At 40.6% G+C, this 19,171-nt stretch overlaps 2 protein-coding genes across 2 annotated transcripts; both read right to left on the bottom strand.

Annotated features, from left to right (window-relative positions):
* Positions 1-542: 542 nt before the first annotated feature.
* On the bottom strand, positions 543-13,830 carry LOC111831672. Its single transcript, XM_023786768.1, has 3 exons — positions 13,702-13,830; position 11,023; positions 543-709 (listed from the first exon to the last, which is right to left on the bottom strand). The coding sequence occupies exons 1-3, from the start codon at positions 13,828-13,830 to the stop codon at positions 543-545; spliced, it is 297 nt and encodes a 98-aa protein (XP_023642536.1).
* Positions 13,831-15,919: 2,089 nt separating this feature from the next.
* Positions 15,920-17,666, bottom strand: LOC111831548 (F-box protein At2g16300-like). Its single transcript, XM_023786171.1, has 3 exons — positions 17,223-17,666; positions 16,472-16,892; positions 15,920-16,392 (listed from the first exon to the last, which is right to left on the bottom strand). Exons 1-3 carry the CDS (start codon positions 17,664-17,666, stop codon positions 16,334-16,336), a joined length of 924 nt encoding a protein of 307 aa, XP_023641939.1. The 3' UTR covers positions 15,920-16,333.
* Positions 17,667-19,171: the final 1,505 nt, after the last annotated feature.

Below are 19,171 nucleotides of genomic sequence, written 5' to 3'. Positions count from 1 at the left end.
AAAGAATATGACATAGGGAAAAACCTATAGTAGATTTGTATAGATTACAATTTCAAAGAGTTGTCTGTAGTGATCTAAGACTATAAATCTTACTCTTAGTATTCTAATGTAGTTGAATAAAAAATTATTCTAATGCTTATTTTAATTGATGATGGAATTTGTTGAATACAAATTAAAAAATTATTTAACTTTTTGTTTTTTTTTTCTCTGTAAAAAATTATTATTTATAATGTATTCTAAATTATTTATGCAGTAGATAGCAATCTGCCTAATACAAAATAATTATAAAACATATACACTTAGTTTTATATTAAAATTTGGAAACATCAAATAAATATTCTATGAGATAGTGCATAAAATAAAAAGAATTACTTAATTGCTTCAATCTATCAAATTTAAAATTATTAAAATTATATATTACTTAAAATATATTAAAATTATTATAAATATAATATCAAATTTATCTCGCACATCGCGCGGGTCTACTTCTAGTAATTATATATGGCTTGAGGAGGAACAATATATATAAACCTATATAATCTCTAGACTTTGGGACATTTGGGGACATCAATTTTACACCACCAAAGCATTCTATGAGCAGCTGATCCTAAGTTTCGTTCCTTGGCCGTAAGGAACCTACACATACATGATGTTGATTTTTTCAGTTTCTCACAACATCCATTAAGTAGTTTGCCTCCTTGACCGTTAACTAAAAAGGGTTGGTTTTTTAGCCAACCCTTTGATCGAGGTAGGTTTTTTACTCTTCTTCCTCCTTTTCCTTGACCTCCTAAGCTGGTGGCGGCCACCGCCGGCGCCTCTCTTCCGCCATGGCCAAGAAAAAACGAAAACCTCCTCTTCCCTCCTCCTCCTTGACCACCCCCCTTCTCATCCATGCTTCTTCTCTCAGCCCTGCATCTCCTCTCAGCCCAATTTCTTCTCCTCCCTGTTCCCGTTCTGTTTCCTTGGGAGTGGCTGGGCCCTCCACAAAAACTCCAATTGTGACAGATTCTGCTGAAATCTCGCCTCCGCTTACCTGGGCAGAGAGAGCAAATGGCGGTTCATGCTCATTAAAGAAAAGTGGTACACCTTTCCTTTTGAAATCTGGTGAACTCTGTGTGAAAATTCCAAACAAAGTAATTGAGGACAGCAAACCTCTTTGGCAAAGTTTTGTTGTGGGTCAATTCTATCGCAAAGCTCCCTCTTTTGGCAAGATACGAGCGATTGTGAACTTAATTTGGAGCAAATGGCATCATGACATCACGGTCACGAAGCTCGACACGCCAAACTCATTCCTCTTCAAGATTCCAAATATCTCAGCAAGGCAGAGAGTCTTAAAAGAAGGAATTTGGTCAATTGATGGCTCTACTATGTTTGTGGCCGAATGGACTCCAGGAGTTCAACCAACAAAACCGGCTCTAAAGACTGCCCCGGTGTGGGTAGAGCTTCGAAACGTCCCGTATGAGTTCTATAATCCGCTTGCACTCAGCCGTATTGCAAGTCTGGTGGGACACCCATTGTACCTACACAAGGAAACGGAGCAGATGACAAATTTAGAGGTGGCCAAGATCTTCACTGAAATAGATTTACACAAACCATTGCCAGAATTTGTCAACGCTCAGTTTCAATCGGGAGAAACGAGGAGAGTTGCAGTGTCTTGCCCTCACCTTCCGCCCGTTTGTCCTCTTTGTGCTGAAGCTGGCCACTCGTCAAAGCACTGCACAAACACTCCACCTCTTTGCCTAACATGTAAGAAAGCTTTTCATTCAGAGACCATTTGCCCTTGGAGAAAAGGGAAAGAGATAGTTGTTGTGCCTAGTCAGGAGACCATGGACATGGATTCTTCAGAGAAAGGCAAGTCTAAACCCATTTCCAAACAGTGGATTAAGAAAGTCGTGGAAGTCACCTCAGCTTCAAAATGTGATGAAATTGTGGTGGATCAGCCTGGCTTATCATCCAAATCTGCCCCAAGGAGTGATTTAGTCCCCGCTAAAGAAGTTCTGGGGAATTTGCAGACAGAAAAGGCTGCTTCTACTACCCTTGTCGCCACAAACCTTGATCCACATGACCAAACGCTCTCTCACCCAAAAGAGGAGGACGTAGTCTCACCTGATGAGGAAAAACCACCTGACGTGGATGATGGTGGTTTTATCAAGGTTTTATCAAAAAGTCAGAAGAAAAAGATTAGGGCCAAGCGAAAGAATGGTCCTACTCTTGCGGGAAGGTTTTCCTTCCGCCACTAGAAATCTCCACCTATCACTTTTTGTAATGCTGATGTTTAGTTGGAATGTAAAAGGGATCAACGATCCAGATAAGCAGCAGAGATTTAGAACTTGGTGCCAGCAACAACGACCAATTTTTGGATGTCTTTTAGAGACTCATGTTTTAGAACACAACGCTCAAAGCGTCCTGAAAAGGATTCTGCCGGGTTGGAGTCTTCACTCAAATTATGAACACTCTCATATTGGGAGAATTTGGGTTGTTTTTAGTAAAGCGGTTATAGTAACGGTTTATCATAAAAGTCGTCAGCATATTACTTGTGGGATCTCTTGGCCAGAAAGGGGGATCAATTTCACTGTTTCTTTTGTTTATAGAGCAAACCTAAGGCATGAACGGGTCCACCTTTGGGATGATCTATGCGATATGGCTTCAAATTCACCTCTCCGGGACTCCCCTTGGCTTGTAACTGGCGATTTTAACCAGACATTGCTACCATCAGAACACTCTAGAAGGGATGACTTTGATGTATATTCTGGTGGGGCTAGAGAGCTCGAGAATTGTCTAAACTCGTGTGGTTTAATGGACTTACCAGCTCACGGCCCGATTTACACTTGGTGGAACCACCAACAAGCAACGCCGGTCGCTGAGAAACTTGACAGGATGATGGGGAATGTAAACTGGCTAGCCTCTTTCAGCAACGCTCTTTATACTTTTGAAGAGCCCCTCTTCTCTGATCATGCTTCCTGTTGTATAAGATTCCAAGAGTTGGGGCCAAAGAAAATCAGACCTTTCAGATTCAACCATCATTTGATGCAACATGAAAATTTTCTGACTGTGGTTCAAGAGTCCTGGTTTTCTTCCCATGTTAGTGGCTCAGCTATGCTGCAGGTAAATCGGAAGCTAAAAATCTTGAAAGGCAAGCTAAGAAAGCTCAACAGATCGGCTTTCTCAGGTATTGAAAACAGAGTAAGGGCTGCTATGGCTGCTCTTAAAGCCGCTCAAGTGGATATGTTTTCTTCTCCTACTGTGGAAAATGCTTGCAGAGAGCGAAAAGCTTATTTGTCCTGGCAGGTTCTAGCTGAAGCAGAATCAACTTTCTTACACCAAAAGTCAGGTATTAAGTGGATTGTTGATGGGGATGAAAACACTAGTTTTTTCCATAAGAGTGTGATCATCAATAATGCTTCTAATGGAATTAAGAGGTTGAAACTTGACGACGGGACAATTATTTCTGACCACAACTCCATCAAGGACGCCTGCGTTAATTATTATACTTCTCTCTTTGGCTCATCTAGCTCAACTCCCTGTTTTAAAGCCTGCATTCAATCCATTCACCCTTTCAGGTGCTGTGATGCCCAGCGTGCCAGCTTGGACAGAAATTTTACTTCTCAGGAAATTAAGGCAGAATTCATTGCCCTTCCTAGAGACAAAGCGCCTGGCCCAGACGGGTTTACAGGAGAATTCTTCAGACATTGCTGGGATATTGTTGGTGAGGAAGTCACTAATGCAATCCAAAGTTTTTTCACAAATGGCAAAATGGAACCTAGTTGGAACTCCACAGCAGTCACAATGATAGCTAAGGTAACCAACGCAGAAACTGTGGCTGAGTATAGGCCTATTTCTTGCCTTAATGCTCTTTATAAAGTTATATCAAAACTCCTGGCAAGAAGACTTCAGAATCTACTCCCAGAGATGATTCAAGAGAACCAAACAGCTTTTGTGAAGGAGAGAAAAATTGTGGAAAATGTACTGCTTGCTTCTGAACTGATTCAGGGATATAACAAGAGTGGCATCTCCAAGAGAGGAATGTTGAAGATTGATCTAAGGAAAGCGTTTGATTCCATTGAATGGAGTTTTATAATGGACATCTTGGTGGCAACAAATTTTCCAACAAAGTTTATTCACTGGATCAGCCAATGCATTAAAACTACACGGTTTTCTATTTCTGTCAATGGAGAACTTTGTGGATACTTTAAAGGTAAGAAGGGGTTACGACAGGGTGATTGTAACGCCCGTCTCCGAAGAATCCTAGCCGGTACTGGACGTGCCAATGGTCGAGGAAACATAAGTTTATTGAAGATTTGATCAATTTGTCGAGGATTTATCGGTACGATCGAAGTTTATCGAGAAAGATCGGTGTATGCTGTCGGAAATCCGAATGTTCGAAGGACAAGTTGAGTGTTCGGACAATCTTCTGATTTGTTCGGACAATAAAAGATTTTCGGACAAGTTTGTCGGAAGAGTATCGACCATTGCGTGTTTATCGGACTGGTTGTCGGAACTCTATCGAGTGGCTGTCGGTGATGCGAAGATCCGCTCGATATTTTGTCGATCCGATTCGGTAACCCGCCTGTGTTGGTAAGCCGAGATTCGTGGGATTGGATATTCTCGATGGTTGTTGGAGAATCGGATAAAATCTCGAAGAAGATTGGAATAATGGATATTCCATCGAATATTCTCGACGGATCGGGAATTTTCTCGAGCCTATATAAAGACCTGCCGACCATTTGTTAGCGTTTTCACGCGTAAGAACCCTAAAGGCGATCGGCAACCTTTTCATCGAGAAAGTTAAGTGTTTGTCGAGAATCCGTGAGAAAGATCGAGAGTAGATCGAGTAATTCTCGAGAATCTTGGTAAGTAACGTGTAAACTTGGTGTTTATCGATTGTTCTTCGAGTATTGTCGGTAAAAGAGTTAGATCTGTGCTCTTGGTGTAGATCCGGGTGCTTTGCGAGAGTTTATTGGATCCGATCGGACGAGTAAGCGACAAGAGGTGTCGGAAAGTGAATCCGTGTGAGAAAGGTGAGAGCGTGACCGTGGCCGAGTCTTGAGTCGTTTTCATTGATTGATTCACTGATGTTTTCTTGCTTGTCATGGTTTATGTGTTATCGCGATAATGTCTTGATAGTTAATCGATATTGGTTCCGATAATTATCTCGACGGTATGTTATGTTTATGGCTTGCTTGTTTAACTTCTTGAATCGATATAAATGAATGTGATTTCTTGACTGTGCCAAGTGTGACGGGACGACCGCTCCACTAAGCAAATTCGTTTGCTTACGCCTCCTTTTGGATGCAGGAAATGGAAGTAATTCTTGTGGCTGAACCAGCTCGTGAGACGAAGGCAAGGAAAGGGAAGGATGGTGGATTGGGATAGTTTTAATAATTCGGTCTAGTGTTGAAAACGATGTAATAGCTTATTAGCGAACTTGCCGTTTGTACTAGAACCTCGTTTGGAATTCAAGTAATCTGTTTCGCATTATTGACTTGTCTATCGATATTATGCGGTTATGTTAAGTTTTATCGAAAGTATCTTTGAACTTGAATGAAAATTTTGAAAATTTGGGTTAGGGTCTTTCAAGTTGGTATCAGAGCATGGTCGATTCTAGGACAGTCTTAGTGTAAACGGGTTAGTATGTAAATCCATCCTTCCGAAGCCTGATGTCTCACGGTAAGACTGGTTATTTTTCTGTAATTAGAAACTAAGTTAGTAATAGACTAACTTAGTATCGAATCCGGTATTTGCAGATGGTTCGACCTGTTAGGAATGTGGGAAATGCTTCAGCAAGGAACGCTGCTCGTGAAGGAAATGAACAGCCGGCTAATCAAAACGCTGGAAACGTGAATGCGCCTATCGGTGGTGGAATTGGAGTAGCTGCTGCTGCCGTCGCGGGTGCTGTTCCGCCCGAAATGGGGCAAGTGTTGGGCGTGTTGGCGCAAATCTTGGAAAGATTAGCTCCACAGCCGGCGGAGAATCCACCAGTTGCGAACGTACCACCAGTGGGTCAGGAGAATAATCCATCGTACTTGACTGTGATGGATCACATGATGAAGTTGGGGACGAGTTACTTCTCCGGTGGTGCTGACCCTATCAAGGCGGTTGAATGGAGGACTCGGTTGGAGAGAAACTTCAACTCTGTTCGATGTCCGATTGCGTATCGGAAAGACATTGCTACCCACTACCTTGCTGAGGAGGCGGATACTTGGTGGACTGATGTGTCTAATCGGATGGCGAATCCGAACTGTACGTGGGAAACTTTTCGTGATTTGTTTCACGCTAAGTATTTTCCGCAAGAAGCTCGCAACAAGCTTGAGTCGGAGTTTTTGGACTTGCGTCAAGGATCAATGACGGTGAGGGAATTGCAAGTGGAGTTTGACCGGCTTAAGAAGTTTGGTGGCCGAGACATGGATGACGAGCAAGCCCAGATTCGCCGATTCATGCGTGCGTTGGATGTTGATCTCCAGATCGGTTGTAGCATCCGGGATTATGCGACTCTATCCGAGTTGGTGGAAAAGGCAGCATTGCTTGAAGCTCGCCTTGAGGAGAAGGCAAAGTTGTCGAATTCTCAAGTGTCAACTCAACCTGCTCCGCAAAGCAAATCTGACCAAGGTGGCGGACAGAAGAAGAATTGGGGGAAAAAAAATTTCCAAGGAAAGTCATCGGGACAGAAACAAGTGTGTCCGACTTGCAAGAAGATGCATTCTGGTACGTGCAGGCTCCTTTCGGGACAATGTCTCCGTTGTGGTAGCAAGGATCATCGGATCAGCGAGTGTCCGGAAAGGGATCGACAGCCGGATACGCGGTCATGTTTCAATTGTGGTGAAGCTGGTCATTTGAGGCCTAATTGTCCGAAGCTTATGCAGCTAGCTGGGAAGCGGCCAAGTGAGGCGTTGCCACCACCGCCTAAGAGGCCAGCAATCATGCCAAGGGTTTACTCGGTGTCCGAGGAGTATGTGAATGAGGCAAGCACTTCACGTCCGATCACGGGTAAGTCTTGTCACTTACCTTAGCAAATGTTTTTGTTAACTTGCCTGTTGCTTGTCGGGTTGGGTTCTTAGCATTTTAGGTAAATGTGTAGGGACCATTCTCATGGGTGGTGTGGAAACCCATGTATTGTTTGATTCCGGGGCTTCACGTTGCTTCGTGTCCCCGGAAATGATTGGTAAAGGTGGGTTTCAAAAGGAACCCGGACAAGACTTTGGTCTTGTTAAAGCAGCCGGTGGACAAAAGATGATGACCTATGGAAAGGTCCGGAACATCTCCGTGATGATATGTGGAGTTGATATGCCCACGGACTTGGTGATTTGCCGCATAGATGATCATGATGTAATCATGGGAATGGACTGGCTTGGCAAATATTCAGCACATTTGGACTGTCGCCGTGGACGAGTTGTATTCGAGACGCCTAAAGGTTTACTGGTGTATCGGGGAATCAAACCATCGTCCGGAAGCTTGATTGTTTCTGCAGTTCAAGCGGAGCATATGATTCAGAAAGGGTATGAAGCGTACCTGGCGACAATCTCTACGGTGCAAGTGGGAACCGAGCAAGAAGTTAAGGATATTCCGGTGGTGCAAAATTTCAAAGACGTGTTTGGAGCGTTGTCTGGTTTGCCACCGATACGTTCGGATCCGTTCACGATTCAACTTGAGCCGGGAACAGCTCCAATCTCTAAGTCACCGTATCGGATGGCTCCGGCGGAAATGGCCGAATTGAAGAAGCAGCTTAGTGAGCTAATGGACAAAGGATTTGTGAGACCAAGCAGTTCACCTTGGGGTGCACCGGTTCTCTTTGTAAAGAAGAAGGATGGAAGTTTCAGACTTTGTATCGACTACCGCGGCCTGAATAGAGTGACGGTGAAGAATAAGTACCCTCTTCCGAGGATCGACGAGTTGTTGGACCAACTTAGAGGTGCTACTTGTTTCTCGAAGATTGATCTAGCCTCGGGCTATCATCAAATTCCGATCGATGAGTCGGATATAAGTAAGACGGCCTTTCGGACAAGGTACGGGCATTACGAATTCGTTGTAATGCCTTTCGGGCTGACTAATGCTCCCGCAGCTTTCATGAAGCTCATGAACAATGTATTCCGGGAATACTTGGACGAGTTTGTTATCATCTTTATTGATGACATTCTAGTTTATTCGAAGAATCCGGAAGAGCATGGCGTGCATTTGAGAAAAGTGTTGTGTAAGCTAAGAGAACATAAGTTGTTCGCCAAGCTAAGTAAGTGTAGCTTTTGGCAAAAAGAAATTGGATTTTTGGGGCATGTGGTGTCAGATAAAGGAGTGTCCGTCGATCGTGAGAAGATCAAGTCAATTGCGGATTGGCCGAGACCTCAAAATGCATCGGAGATAAGAAGTTTTCTTGGTTTGGCTGGGTATTACCGACGTTTTGTTAAAGGATTTTCGAGCATGGCGCAGCCATTGACAAAGTTAACAGGGAAAGATGTACCATTCGTGTGGTCGACAGATTGTGAGAACAGTTTCTCGGAGCTTAAGAAGATGCTTACAAGTACACCGGTATTGGCGTTGCCGGAACCGGATAAACCTTATGTGGTCTATACGGATGCATCAAGGATGGGACTTGGATGTGTCTTAATGCAGCATGGTAAGGTAATCGCTTATGCCTCTCGGCAGCTAAGGAAGCACGAAGCGAATTACCCCACTCACGACTTTGAAATGGCGGCGATCGTGTTTGCTTTGAAAATTTGGCGTTCTTACCTTTACGGTGGGAAAGTTCAAGTTTTCACGGACCACAAAAGTCTCAAGTATATTTTCACCCAGCCGGAGTTGAACTTGCGGCAGCGAAGATGGATGGAGTTAGTGGCCGACTACGATGTCGATATCGAATATCATCCGGGTAAAGCAAACCTTGTAGCCGATGCGTTAAGCCGGAAAAGAGTTGCTTCAAGTACTGAGAAGGAGATGGAAAGTTTGGTTGACATGGTTGGTACCTTACGCTTGGAAGCGATATCGGAAGAGTTAGAGCCTCTGGGTTTGGGTGCCGCGGATCAAGCCGATTTATTGACTCGTGTTCGGATAGCACAAGAAAAAGATGAGGAACTCATTAAGTTATCGAAGAATGATAAGACCGAGTACCAGACTTCGAGCAATGGGACGATATTGGTAAAGGGCCGTGTGTGCGTTCCGAAGGATAAGGAACTTCGAGTAGAAATTCTTAAGGAAGCACATCAGTCTAAGTTTTCGATACATGCGGGATCAACAAAAATGTATCGAGACTTGAAGAGATATTATCATTGGCGAGGGATGAAAGAGGATGTTGCTAGATGGGTTGCTTCTTGTTCGACTTGTCAAAGAGTTAATGCTGAACATCAAGTTCCAGGAGGACTGTTGCAAAGTTTACCAATTCCCGAGTGGAAATGGGATATGATAGCCATGGATTTTGTTACCGGATTGCCTATGTGCGAGGAGAAAGATTCTATTTGGGTTATTGTCGATCGACTAACAAAGTCCGCACATTTTCTGCCGATGAATAAGACCGATGGAACCGAGAAGCTTGCAAAGCTTTACGTGGAGAATATCGTTCGGTATCATGGAGTGCCGGCGAGTATAGTATCGGATCGTGACTCCAAGTTTACTGCTGGGTTTTGGAAAGCTCTTCAAAAGCAATTTGGTACAAGATTGAACATGAGCACAGCTCATCATCCACAAACGGACGGACAGTCCGAGAGGACAATCCAAACACTTGAGGATTTGTTGAGAGCGAGTGTTCTGGATTGGGGTGGAGACTGGACGAGTTACTTGCATTTGGCAGAGTTTACCTATAACAATAGTTATCAAGCGAGTATTGGAATGTCACCATATGAAGCGTTGTATGGTAGGCCTTGTCGAACACCGCTGTGTTGGACACAAGTTGGGGAGCGAAGTGTCTATGGTCGGGACTTTGTGCAAGAAACGACCGAGAAGATCAAAGTGTTGAAGGCTAAAATGAAAGAAGCTAAAGATAGACAAAAGAGTTATGCCGATAAGCGTCGGCGAGAGTTGGAATTTCAGGTGGGAGACATGGTTTACCTTAAGACGGTTACTTATAAGGGTAAAGACCGTTCAGGCTTGAACACAAAGTTAACTCCGAGGTACATGGGACCGTACCGAATTCTGGAAAGAATTGGAGCAGTGGCCTATCGACTTGAATTGCCTCCGGCAATGAAAGCATTTCACAAAGTGTTTCACGTGTCTATGCTAAGGAAATGCATAACACCTCGAGAGAATGTCTCAACGGAGCTTCCAGCGGATTTGCAAGCGAATATGACTATTGTTGGAAGACCAGTTCGAATTATTGGGAGGAAGTCAAGAGCTGGAAGAAAGAAAAAGGTTAAGTTGATTCAAGTTGTGTGGGATTGTGACGGAGAAGAAGAGACTACTTGGGAACCGGAGGAAGTAATGAGGGTAAATTTCAAGAAATGGTTTGAGAAACGAGAAGTCTCGAAAGAGAAAGTTTAGATTCGAGGACGAATCTATTCTAAGTGGGGGAGAGCTGTAACGCCCGTCTCCGAAGAATCCTAGCCGGTACTGGACGTGCCAATGGTCGAGGAAACATAAGTTTATTGAAGATTTGATCAATTTGTCGAGGATTTATCGGTACGATCGAAGTTTATCGAGAAAGATCGGTGTATGCTGTCGGAAATCCGAATGTTCGAAGGAAAAGTTGAGTGTTCGGACAATCTTCTGATTTGTTCGGACAATAAAAGATTTTCGGACAAGTTTGTCGGAAGAGTATCGACCATTGCGTGTTTATCGGACTGGTTGTCGGAACTCTATCGAGTGGCTGTCGGTGATGCGAAAATCCGCTCGATATTTTGTCGATCCGATTCGGTAACCCGCCTGTGTTGGTAAGCCGAGATTCGTGGGATTGGATATTCTCGATGGTTGTTGGAGAATCGGATAAAATCTCGAAGAAGATCGGAATAATGGATATTCCATCGAATATTCTCGACGGATCGGGAATTTTCTCGAGCCTATATAAAGACCTGCCGACCATTTGTTAGCGTTTTCACGCGTAAGAACCCTAAAGGCGATCGGCAACCTTTTCATCGAGAAAGTTAAGTGTTTGTCGAGAATCCGTGAGAAAGATCGAGAGTAGATCGAGTAATTCTCGAGAATCTTGGTAAGTATCGTGTAAACTTGGTGTTTATCGATTGTTCTTCGAGTATTGTCGGTAAAAGAGTTAGATCTGTGCTCTTGGTGTAGATCCGGGTGCTTTGCGAGAGTTTATTGGATCCGATCGGACGAGTAAGCGACAAGAGGTGTCGGAAAGTGAATCCGTGTGAGAAAGGTGAGAGCGTGACCGTGGCCGAGTCTTGAGTCGTTTTCATTGATTGATTCATTGATGTTTTCTTGCTTGTCATGGTTTATGTGTTATCGCGATAATGTCTTGATAGTTAATCGATGGTGGTTCCGATAATTATCTCGACGGTATGTTATGTTTATGGCTTGCTTGTTTAACTTCTTGAATCGATATAAATGAATGTGATTTCTTGACTGTGCCAAGTGTGACGGGACGACCGCTCCACTAAGCAAATTCGTTTGCTTACGCCTCCTTTTGGATGCAGGAAATGGAAGTAATTCTTGTGGCTGAACCAGCTCGTGAGACGAAGGCAAGGAAAGGGAAGGATGGTGGATTGGGATAGTTTTAATAATTCGGTCTAGTGTTGAAAACGATGTAATAGCTTATTAGCGAACTTGCCGTTTGTACTAGAACCTCGTTTGGAATTCAAGTAATCTGTTTCGCATTATTGACTTGTCTATCGATCTTATGCGGTTATGTTAAGTTTTATCGAAAGTATCTTTGAACTTGAATGAAAATTTTGAAAATTCGGGTTAGGGTCTTTCAGTGATCCTCTCTCCCCTTACCTTTTTGTTATTGGCATGGATATATTCTCAAGATTGTTGGATTTGAGGTTTCAAGCGGGACTGATTGGATATCACCCCAAGGCAGTGAACCCGGCTGTTACTCACCTCATCTTTGCGGATGATGTAATGTTGTTCTTTGATGGAGAGTCCTCTTCCCTACAGGCAATAGTGAATCTTCTGGAATACTTCTCCAATATTTCTGGTCTCATTATGAATAAGAACAAAACTGAGATCTTCTTGGCTGGTTCCAATCCCCTTGATAAGGCTGTTATGAGCTCAAGATTTGGTTTCCCTCCAGGAACTCTCCCGGTCAGATATTTAGGCCTTCCTCTCTTGCCTAATCCTCTCTCCAGAGCTGACTGTGAGCCTCTAATCCAAAAGGTGAGGAAACGTTTACACTCTTGGCAGATTAAGCACCTTTCCTACGCAGGGAGATTGCAATTGCTTACCTCAGTCATCCAAAACATCATTGCTTACTGGTGTGCTGCTTTCATCTTACCTACCAAGTGCATTAAGGACCTAGAGAAATTGTGCAGAAGGTTCTTGTGGTCTGGTTCGATAGAGGTCCCAAAGCAAGCTAAAGTTAGCTGGAAAACAGTATGCTCTCCTAAATCAGAAGGAGGTCTTGGCCTCAAGGACTTGAAATCCTGGAACAAAATCTTTGGCCTGAAGCTTATTTGGCATTTGTTCTCTGCTTCTGGTTCCTTATGGGTGGCTTGGTGTAGAAAACACAAGCTAAGAAGGAAGTGTTTTTGGAACCTCAATCTTAACAGTCAAGGTTCCTCGATGTGGAAGCAGCTACTAAAGCTTCGAAGCATCGCGAAAACATTCCTCTCTTGCAAAATTGGAAATGGTAAGATTTGTTCGTTCTGGTTTGATAATTGGACTCCTTTTGGAGATTTGTTTTCTTTCTTGGGACCACAAGAACACCAAAGGTTAGGTCTCCCTCTTGACGCTACTGTGGCCAAGGCCAGAACTACTGATGGTTGGATCTTCAGAGGCGCCCGCAGCAATAATGCTGAACTCCTCCTAAGCCACCTCGCAAAAATTGTTATCAATGAAAATGAGCAAGATACTTACCTTTGGATGGGTAGTAATGGGAACTCACAAGATCAGTTCAGCTTCTCTGATACATGGAAGGCTTGCAAGCCGCCTTCGCCAGAGGTCAATTGGCACAACCAAGTCTGGTTCTCAGGTTCTATCCCTAAACACTCGTTCATCCTGTGGTTATGTTGTCTGGATAGACTTCCTACTCTATCGAGACTTAGAAACTGGGGAATTTTGGAAGATGACTCTTGTTTCCTCTGTGAGATCTACTATGAGACTAGGGAACATCTTTTCTTAAACTGTCCTTATAGTTACGACTTGTGGAGATGGTGCTTGGGTAAACTACAGCTTCCGTTCTCAGGATTTAACACTTGGGACAGGTTCCTCCAATGGTTGAAATCACCAACTCATGATCCTAAAATGACGCCTCTAAAGCTGCTCACAGCTCAAGCGGTAATCTATACTTTTTGGCATGAAAGGAATGCTCGCATCTTCACCGGGTCGCGCACGCCGGTCGAAGGTTTGTTCCCCCTTCTTGATAGGAGAATCAGAAACACTTGCCTTGCTAGAAATCACATCAAAAAATTTCAAGGCTTGCTCGGGTTATGGTTTAGAGGACTCTATCTCTAGTTCTTTTCGTTTACTATATTCGGATACTTTGGTTCGTGTACCGGAATTGTTCACCGGGGAGATCGTTGTCGTTGTGGCACCTACTCTTTATGTAATCTCTAAAGTTTGATATATATAATACCAGAAATTTTATTAAAAAAAAAAAAAAAAAAAAACTAAAAAGGGTTGGACGCAAGCTAGAAGCTCTAGATTGCAAAATGGTAGCTCCTTTTTGGCATCAACGACTTTGATCGAAGCCGGAAATGATGTTATGATCGCGATGAGTATGATTGGAATGATCTTCATGTCTAAGGAATCACAGTATAAAAACAAGATGAATGTAAATCTATATTTTTTCCTTTTGATAGTAAAGAGAAAAGTTCGGAGAAAATAGAGTTAATAGAAATTCCTATTTTTTTTTTGGTAATGATAGAAATTCCTATTGTTAGCTCTATTTTCAACTTTATAAAACGTGTTGTCATCTCCTTATCTATGCCCTAGGAATTAGGAAATGTAATATGCATCAATGCATGTGTAAAGAAAGGTGATGAGATTGACCAAAACTTGATACTAAAGGCTTTGAGAATTGAGATGAGCTTTTTTTTGCTCACACTTGGGTTTGAGACAATTGCTCAACTCTCTATTTCCCTTAACTCTAAATCGTACGTACTGTCTTAAAAGAAGATATACATTGACTTAACCGAAGTCTACATTTTCTTCTTCCACTACAACTGCGAATGATCATATATATAACACTCTTATATGGAGTAACAGGTCAATTATAGATAAAATAATATATTTCCTGCCGACTTAAGCTCGTGTAGCTCCACTTCGTTGCTCACGTTGAAGGGACTTCCGCCTCACCTTTTTTGTAACTCGTCATTTTATATCTTTTTCTTACTGCTCTTGCTTATTGCCATGTTTTGCTTAGGGCATTACGTGGCATCCTAGTCAGTATTTATTGACGGAACAGTAAGGTTTCGTCCGGATTTAAATTGTTTGTGTAGGAAATTCAAATATTGGTCAAGTTCATGTATATTGTGGAGGAATATGCCGTTTTCCCGTCTCTTTATCGAGCCCAATTTATACCCTTGCTATAAGTTCTACCGTTTTTGTTTTAGTGATGATTTGAAGATCGAATGTTTCTGCTTCCATATTTTTACCTTTTTTGGCATGAGACCATGTAATTAGGATTCACATCCTAAACTTTTTATTTTTTGAAATGATATTTACATTCTTATACAAAACAATAGTGTAGACGGGCATCTATACAAATGCAAAATAAAATAATTTTTTTCTGTAATAGAATAATAGTGTAGTAAATAATAAACTCAAAACTTGTGGGCTGAGTAATCTGGATCATTATGTTATCGATATGTGATCTGGCTAACATGGCTTTGCACATTTTTTTTTTTGAATTTAATGTTAAATTATATTCAAAAAAAAATATAGCGTTTGTACACTAGTGCAACATATGATTGATCGTTGAAGCTGAATTTTTCTTTAAAAAGAAGTTAACTACGAGAAAGAAGCCATCGCTGGAAACCGTCGTTGTAGCGGCAATCTCCGAGATTCTGAATGGCCATAAGCTGATCTTTGTGTGGTACTTCAATTTATAGAAGTCTATCCACCCAATTAGTCGTGCGGCTGAGTTCGGGGATTCTCCATGAATTCTACCATTTTGTTCTCTCCATATTGCATAAAGGACTGCTAGGAACACATATCTGTAGAGGAAACTATCAATACGGTCTTGGTGGGACTGCGAAACATACTCCAATAATGTTGACCAGTTGGTTATGTAGTTCGTTTTGAATAGACCCTTAGCTATTACTTGCCAAACTTCTGAAGCGTAGTTACAGTCGAATAACAAGTGATCCTGAGTTTCATATAGCATGAAGCAAATGGATCGATTACGAATTCTTTATTTTTTGATAAGCTTATATATATATATAGGATTTTAGTAAATAAATTATGTGAAAACATGTAAACACAAAGATAATGTAGTATTAAAAGTAATCGAAGCTTGTTTATAAGTATTATTGCTAATTTGCGTTTATGGTGAAGTGAGGAATAGATTAGAGAACTAGTACAAAAATCAGATTTTACACAGAAAGAGAGGTTCTTGTTGCAGCTCTTTTGGAGGCAATGAATAAAGTGAGGACATAAGTATATAAGTATATCTTTTATCCTTTTTTTGGACAAAGACTTGATTTTGTTGATCAATCTATACAAAGTTCATACAAGTCATAAGAGCAAAGATAATGAAGCTTAACACAAAGTAAAAACAACATCAAAGGCTAGTTAGTGAGTATTGGATCAATAGTTGACTAATTAAAAAAAAAACGGATTGAGTCTTTTTATAAATTATACTAATAAAATAACAAACTGAGTCAAATTTTTCAACTTAATCCAAAGCAAATTTATTGAACCGAACCTTAATCTACTAAACAATGTTAGAAAGATTACAGCTTTCTAATATTTTTCGTGACACTTTCTCTTTAGTCAGCCAGTTGGAATATGGAATCACTAATTAAATCATATATGCTTGTTTCTGGGTTTGACATTGTCATAACTCCACAAGATACCAGAGATTCAATATTTGCACCAAATGCGCCCATGTAGCCTCTGCATTCACTTAAAGCAAAACTAGTCCTTTTTGTTCTTAAGTCAAACACAAGGATTGATTCATTCTCTTCAATAATACCTCTATCCGAATCACTGAACACAATGCAGTTATCCTTTGCACCTGGCAGGTTTTGTACCGAGCAACAGAGATTCGTCCAACCTCCAAAAAATATCACACGGTCGTTCAAGTCATCAACTTGAACCCACTTCCTCGTCCCACCTTCTTCATCCAGCCTAAAGACTCTAAACCATGTATACATATGTTCAGGATGAGACTCTCCTTCTGGGAAATATGCATACCTAACTTTTTCATGAGACTGACCTGGTGTGAACTGTTGCACTAGCAACAACTCTTCTCCCGACTTCACTAGAGCCTCTTTTGTAGACTTGTGAGTCGACCGTATGACTGATGGGATCTTAGAAACTTCCAAAGAGGGTTCGATTACAAATACATGTCCCAATCCACTTGTATCAACCACATAAAACTTGCCTTTGAACGAAACCATATCTCGACATTTCTCAGGAGAGACAAAAATTTCCGTCCACCTCATCACAAGGCTGCTAAATATTATCATGTCGCCTTTTATATCAGCTAGCAATATGAAATCTTTGCAATCATCACTATTCAGTTCAAGATATTCAACTTTTTTGGAACGAATTTTCCATTCATATTGTTTGGAAGGAATGCTCCATTCATATCTGTAAACCCCCACCAGAAAGTTAATATACGTCTCATCGTTTATCTGCATATGAGAATCCAAGGCAAAGATAAAATACAAACTTGTGCATTTTTTATGGGTAATATATCAAGGCAATACAACATTGAATTCCAAACATGTACTTTAGCAAGATTATCACAAAAAAGTTAAACAATGACATCGTCAAATGAAACTCAACCGTTACCTAATTAAATTAAAGAGTAGTATATTGACATGCATGTGATGTTCGATAAATCAAATCTCACCAACTTTGACCTACGTTGGCTCTTACATTCAACACCTTAATGTTTTAAGTTATAAGAACATTCTATAACTTTAAAAAATCTTTTGGGTATATTATTAGAGAAAACTAACCTTGTAGTAATAGCACAAAGGGAGAATTCGAGTGTTAAGAGAGTTAAACGATAGAGTTTCTTTGAGCGTTTCGTCATCATAGGTTACTAATGGCGATAACAAGTACATCGGTTCCCCAATATTTCTTTCATGTATCTCTGTCAATAAATAATCATCACCAAACGGAGTCTTGAATCTCACGAGATAAATTGGGACCTTTTTTAATGTGCAGCACTTATCATGGGTACGATACTTAGGTTTTCCATTCAAGCGGTGGTGGTTGCCATTGTAGGCAAACATAGGGATATGAGTTTTGATGCCTAAGCCGGGAGAATCACGTGGCGAAGGAACAACAGACCGCCATGAGCTGCAGACAGATCGTAAGAGAACAATCTCGAAAGATGTCTCAGAACGACCAACAATTAGTTCTAGTAAGTCTGTGGGAAGCAACGACCAATCTGCCATAGTTAGATTCGATGGGAGGGAGCAATACTTAAGAGGTAAGGATATTGAAAATGAAGATATATGAAATGTTAGAGTAAAGAATTTCACATTTATAGTAGATTTTTTTTTATGAAATAAAGAAAGATATAAAGTTAAAAATGAAGAAACAAATCCATCTTTAATGAAAATTTGGATATTCACTTTTATTACCCTATTGAAAACATAGAAAGAAATTATATCTTATTATATAAACTTTTATTTTCAATGTTAGTCATAGACCAACATTATAGGGGTATCTTGCATAAGATCTTTTCTTTGAAAATCTGGAGATACCCCCTATAATGTTGCCCTAACAAAATCATGACACGTGCAGTGTTAAGTCCATCGATGAGATGTTAACACGTGTCAAAATAATATAAAAAAGAAAATTATCATTTTTTGCAAATTAAAAAGAGAATCTTATCTTATTGTAAATACAAAATTATTTAATCAAAATCCATCATTAATCTTTAAAGTAAATAGATTGTAAATACTTCCATCTATATATATTAGATAGTGTGTGTCATATATTTTTCAACCAACAAAAATATTTTTTCAAACCTTATTGTGTTGGTAAAATTTCCTTCTTTGTTGTTTATTTTTCTTGGGATTACAGCACAATGTTTTCTAATGCATGCTATGCAATGCTTGTTACAAGTAATACGTAATAAACCTCTAAAATTGGTCAGAATTTTATTATATAAAGCTTGTTTTCCAAGATAGACATGTGTCAAATGAAAGATATCATATCTAATTTTGTTAAAAAATTTAGATAAAATTAAAAAAAATCTTAGCCATATTGAAGAAATATATAATAAGTTTTTACAAAATTTTTTTTTATAATCAAACTTTTTAATTTATAAATTAAAGTAATAACCTAATATTTTGGTTGGTCAAGACGACGAGAGATCGTGAGACAAGAGAAGAAGAAGTGTGGTGAAGAAAGTATTTTGTCGTAGGAGGAAGAAAGAAGGCTTTGGGCCAGAAGTTAATGAAGGCACATATATATGTTAATGGTTACTTGTTGTATTAGGTTTAAGAATGAGACAATTAAGTAGTAGTATAAATATGTGTGGGTGTAAGAAAACCTTATCTAACGAAGTAAGAAGTAAAACTGTTAAAAGTGGCTAGATCTAGAAATTCCATCAAAGGAGAGACGTGAAGGAGATTCAATTGAAGGTTCAAGTAGGATGCAAGAGAGACTGGATTCGATTAAAGGTGATTGAAGGAGATTCAATTGAAGGTGATTTAGGGTTTGGGTGGTATGGACGATAAAGAGGAGAAGAGATTGTTTGCTCTCGTTGTTTTTTTTTTCCATGCAAATCAGATATATTAATATCAGAAATTGTTTACAAGATACATGAGCATTTCAAAACAACCGTTAACGCAAATATAGTAAATTATTACAACTTCGATGAAAGAGTGGAGAGTCTCCCTTTCGGGATTGAAGTAGAAAACAAAAACGGCTGTTCTGGTGTATAATCGCT

Source organism: Capsella rubella, unplaced genomic scaffold, assembly GCF_000375325.1.
Source record: "Capsella rubella cultivar Monte Gargano unplaced genomic scaffold, Caprub1_0 scaffold_3, whole genome shotgun sequence".
Taxonomy (NCBI): Eukaryota; Viridiplantae; Streptophyta; class Magnoliopsida; order Brassicales; family Brassicaceae; genus Capsella; species Capsella rubella.
The sequence above is the reverse complement of the archived record's forward strand: the minus strand, read 5'-3'. Positions and strand labels throughout refer to the sequence as shown.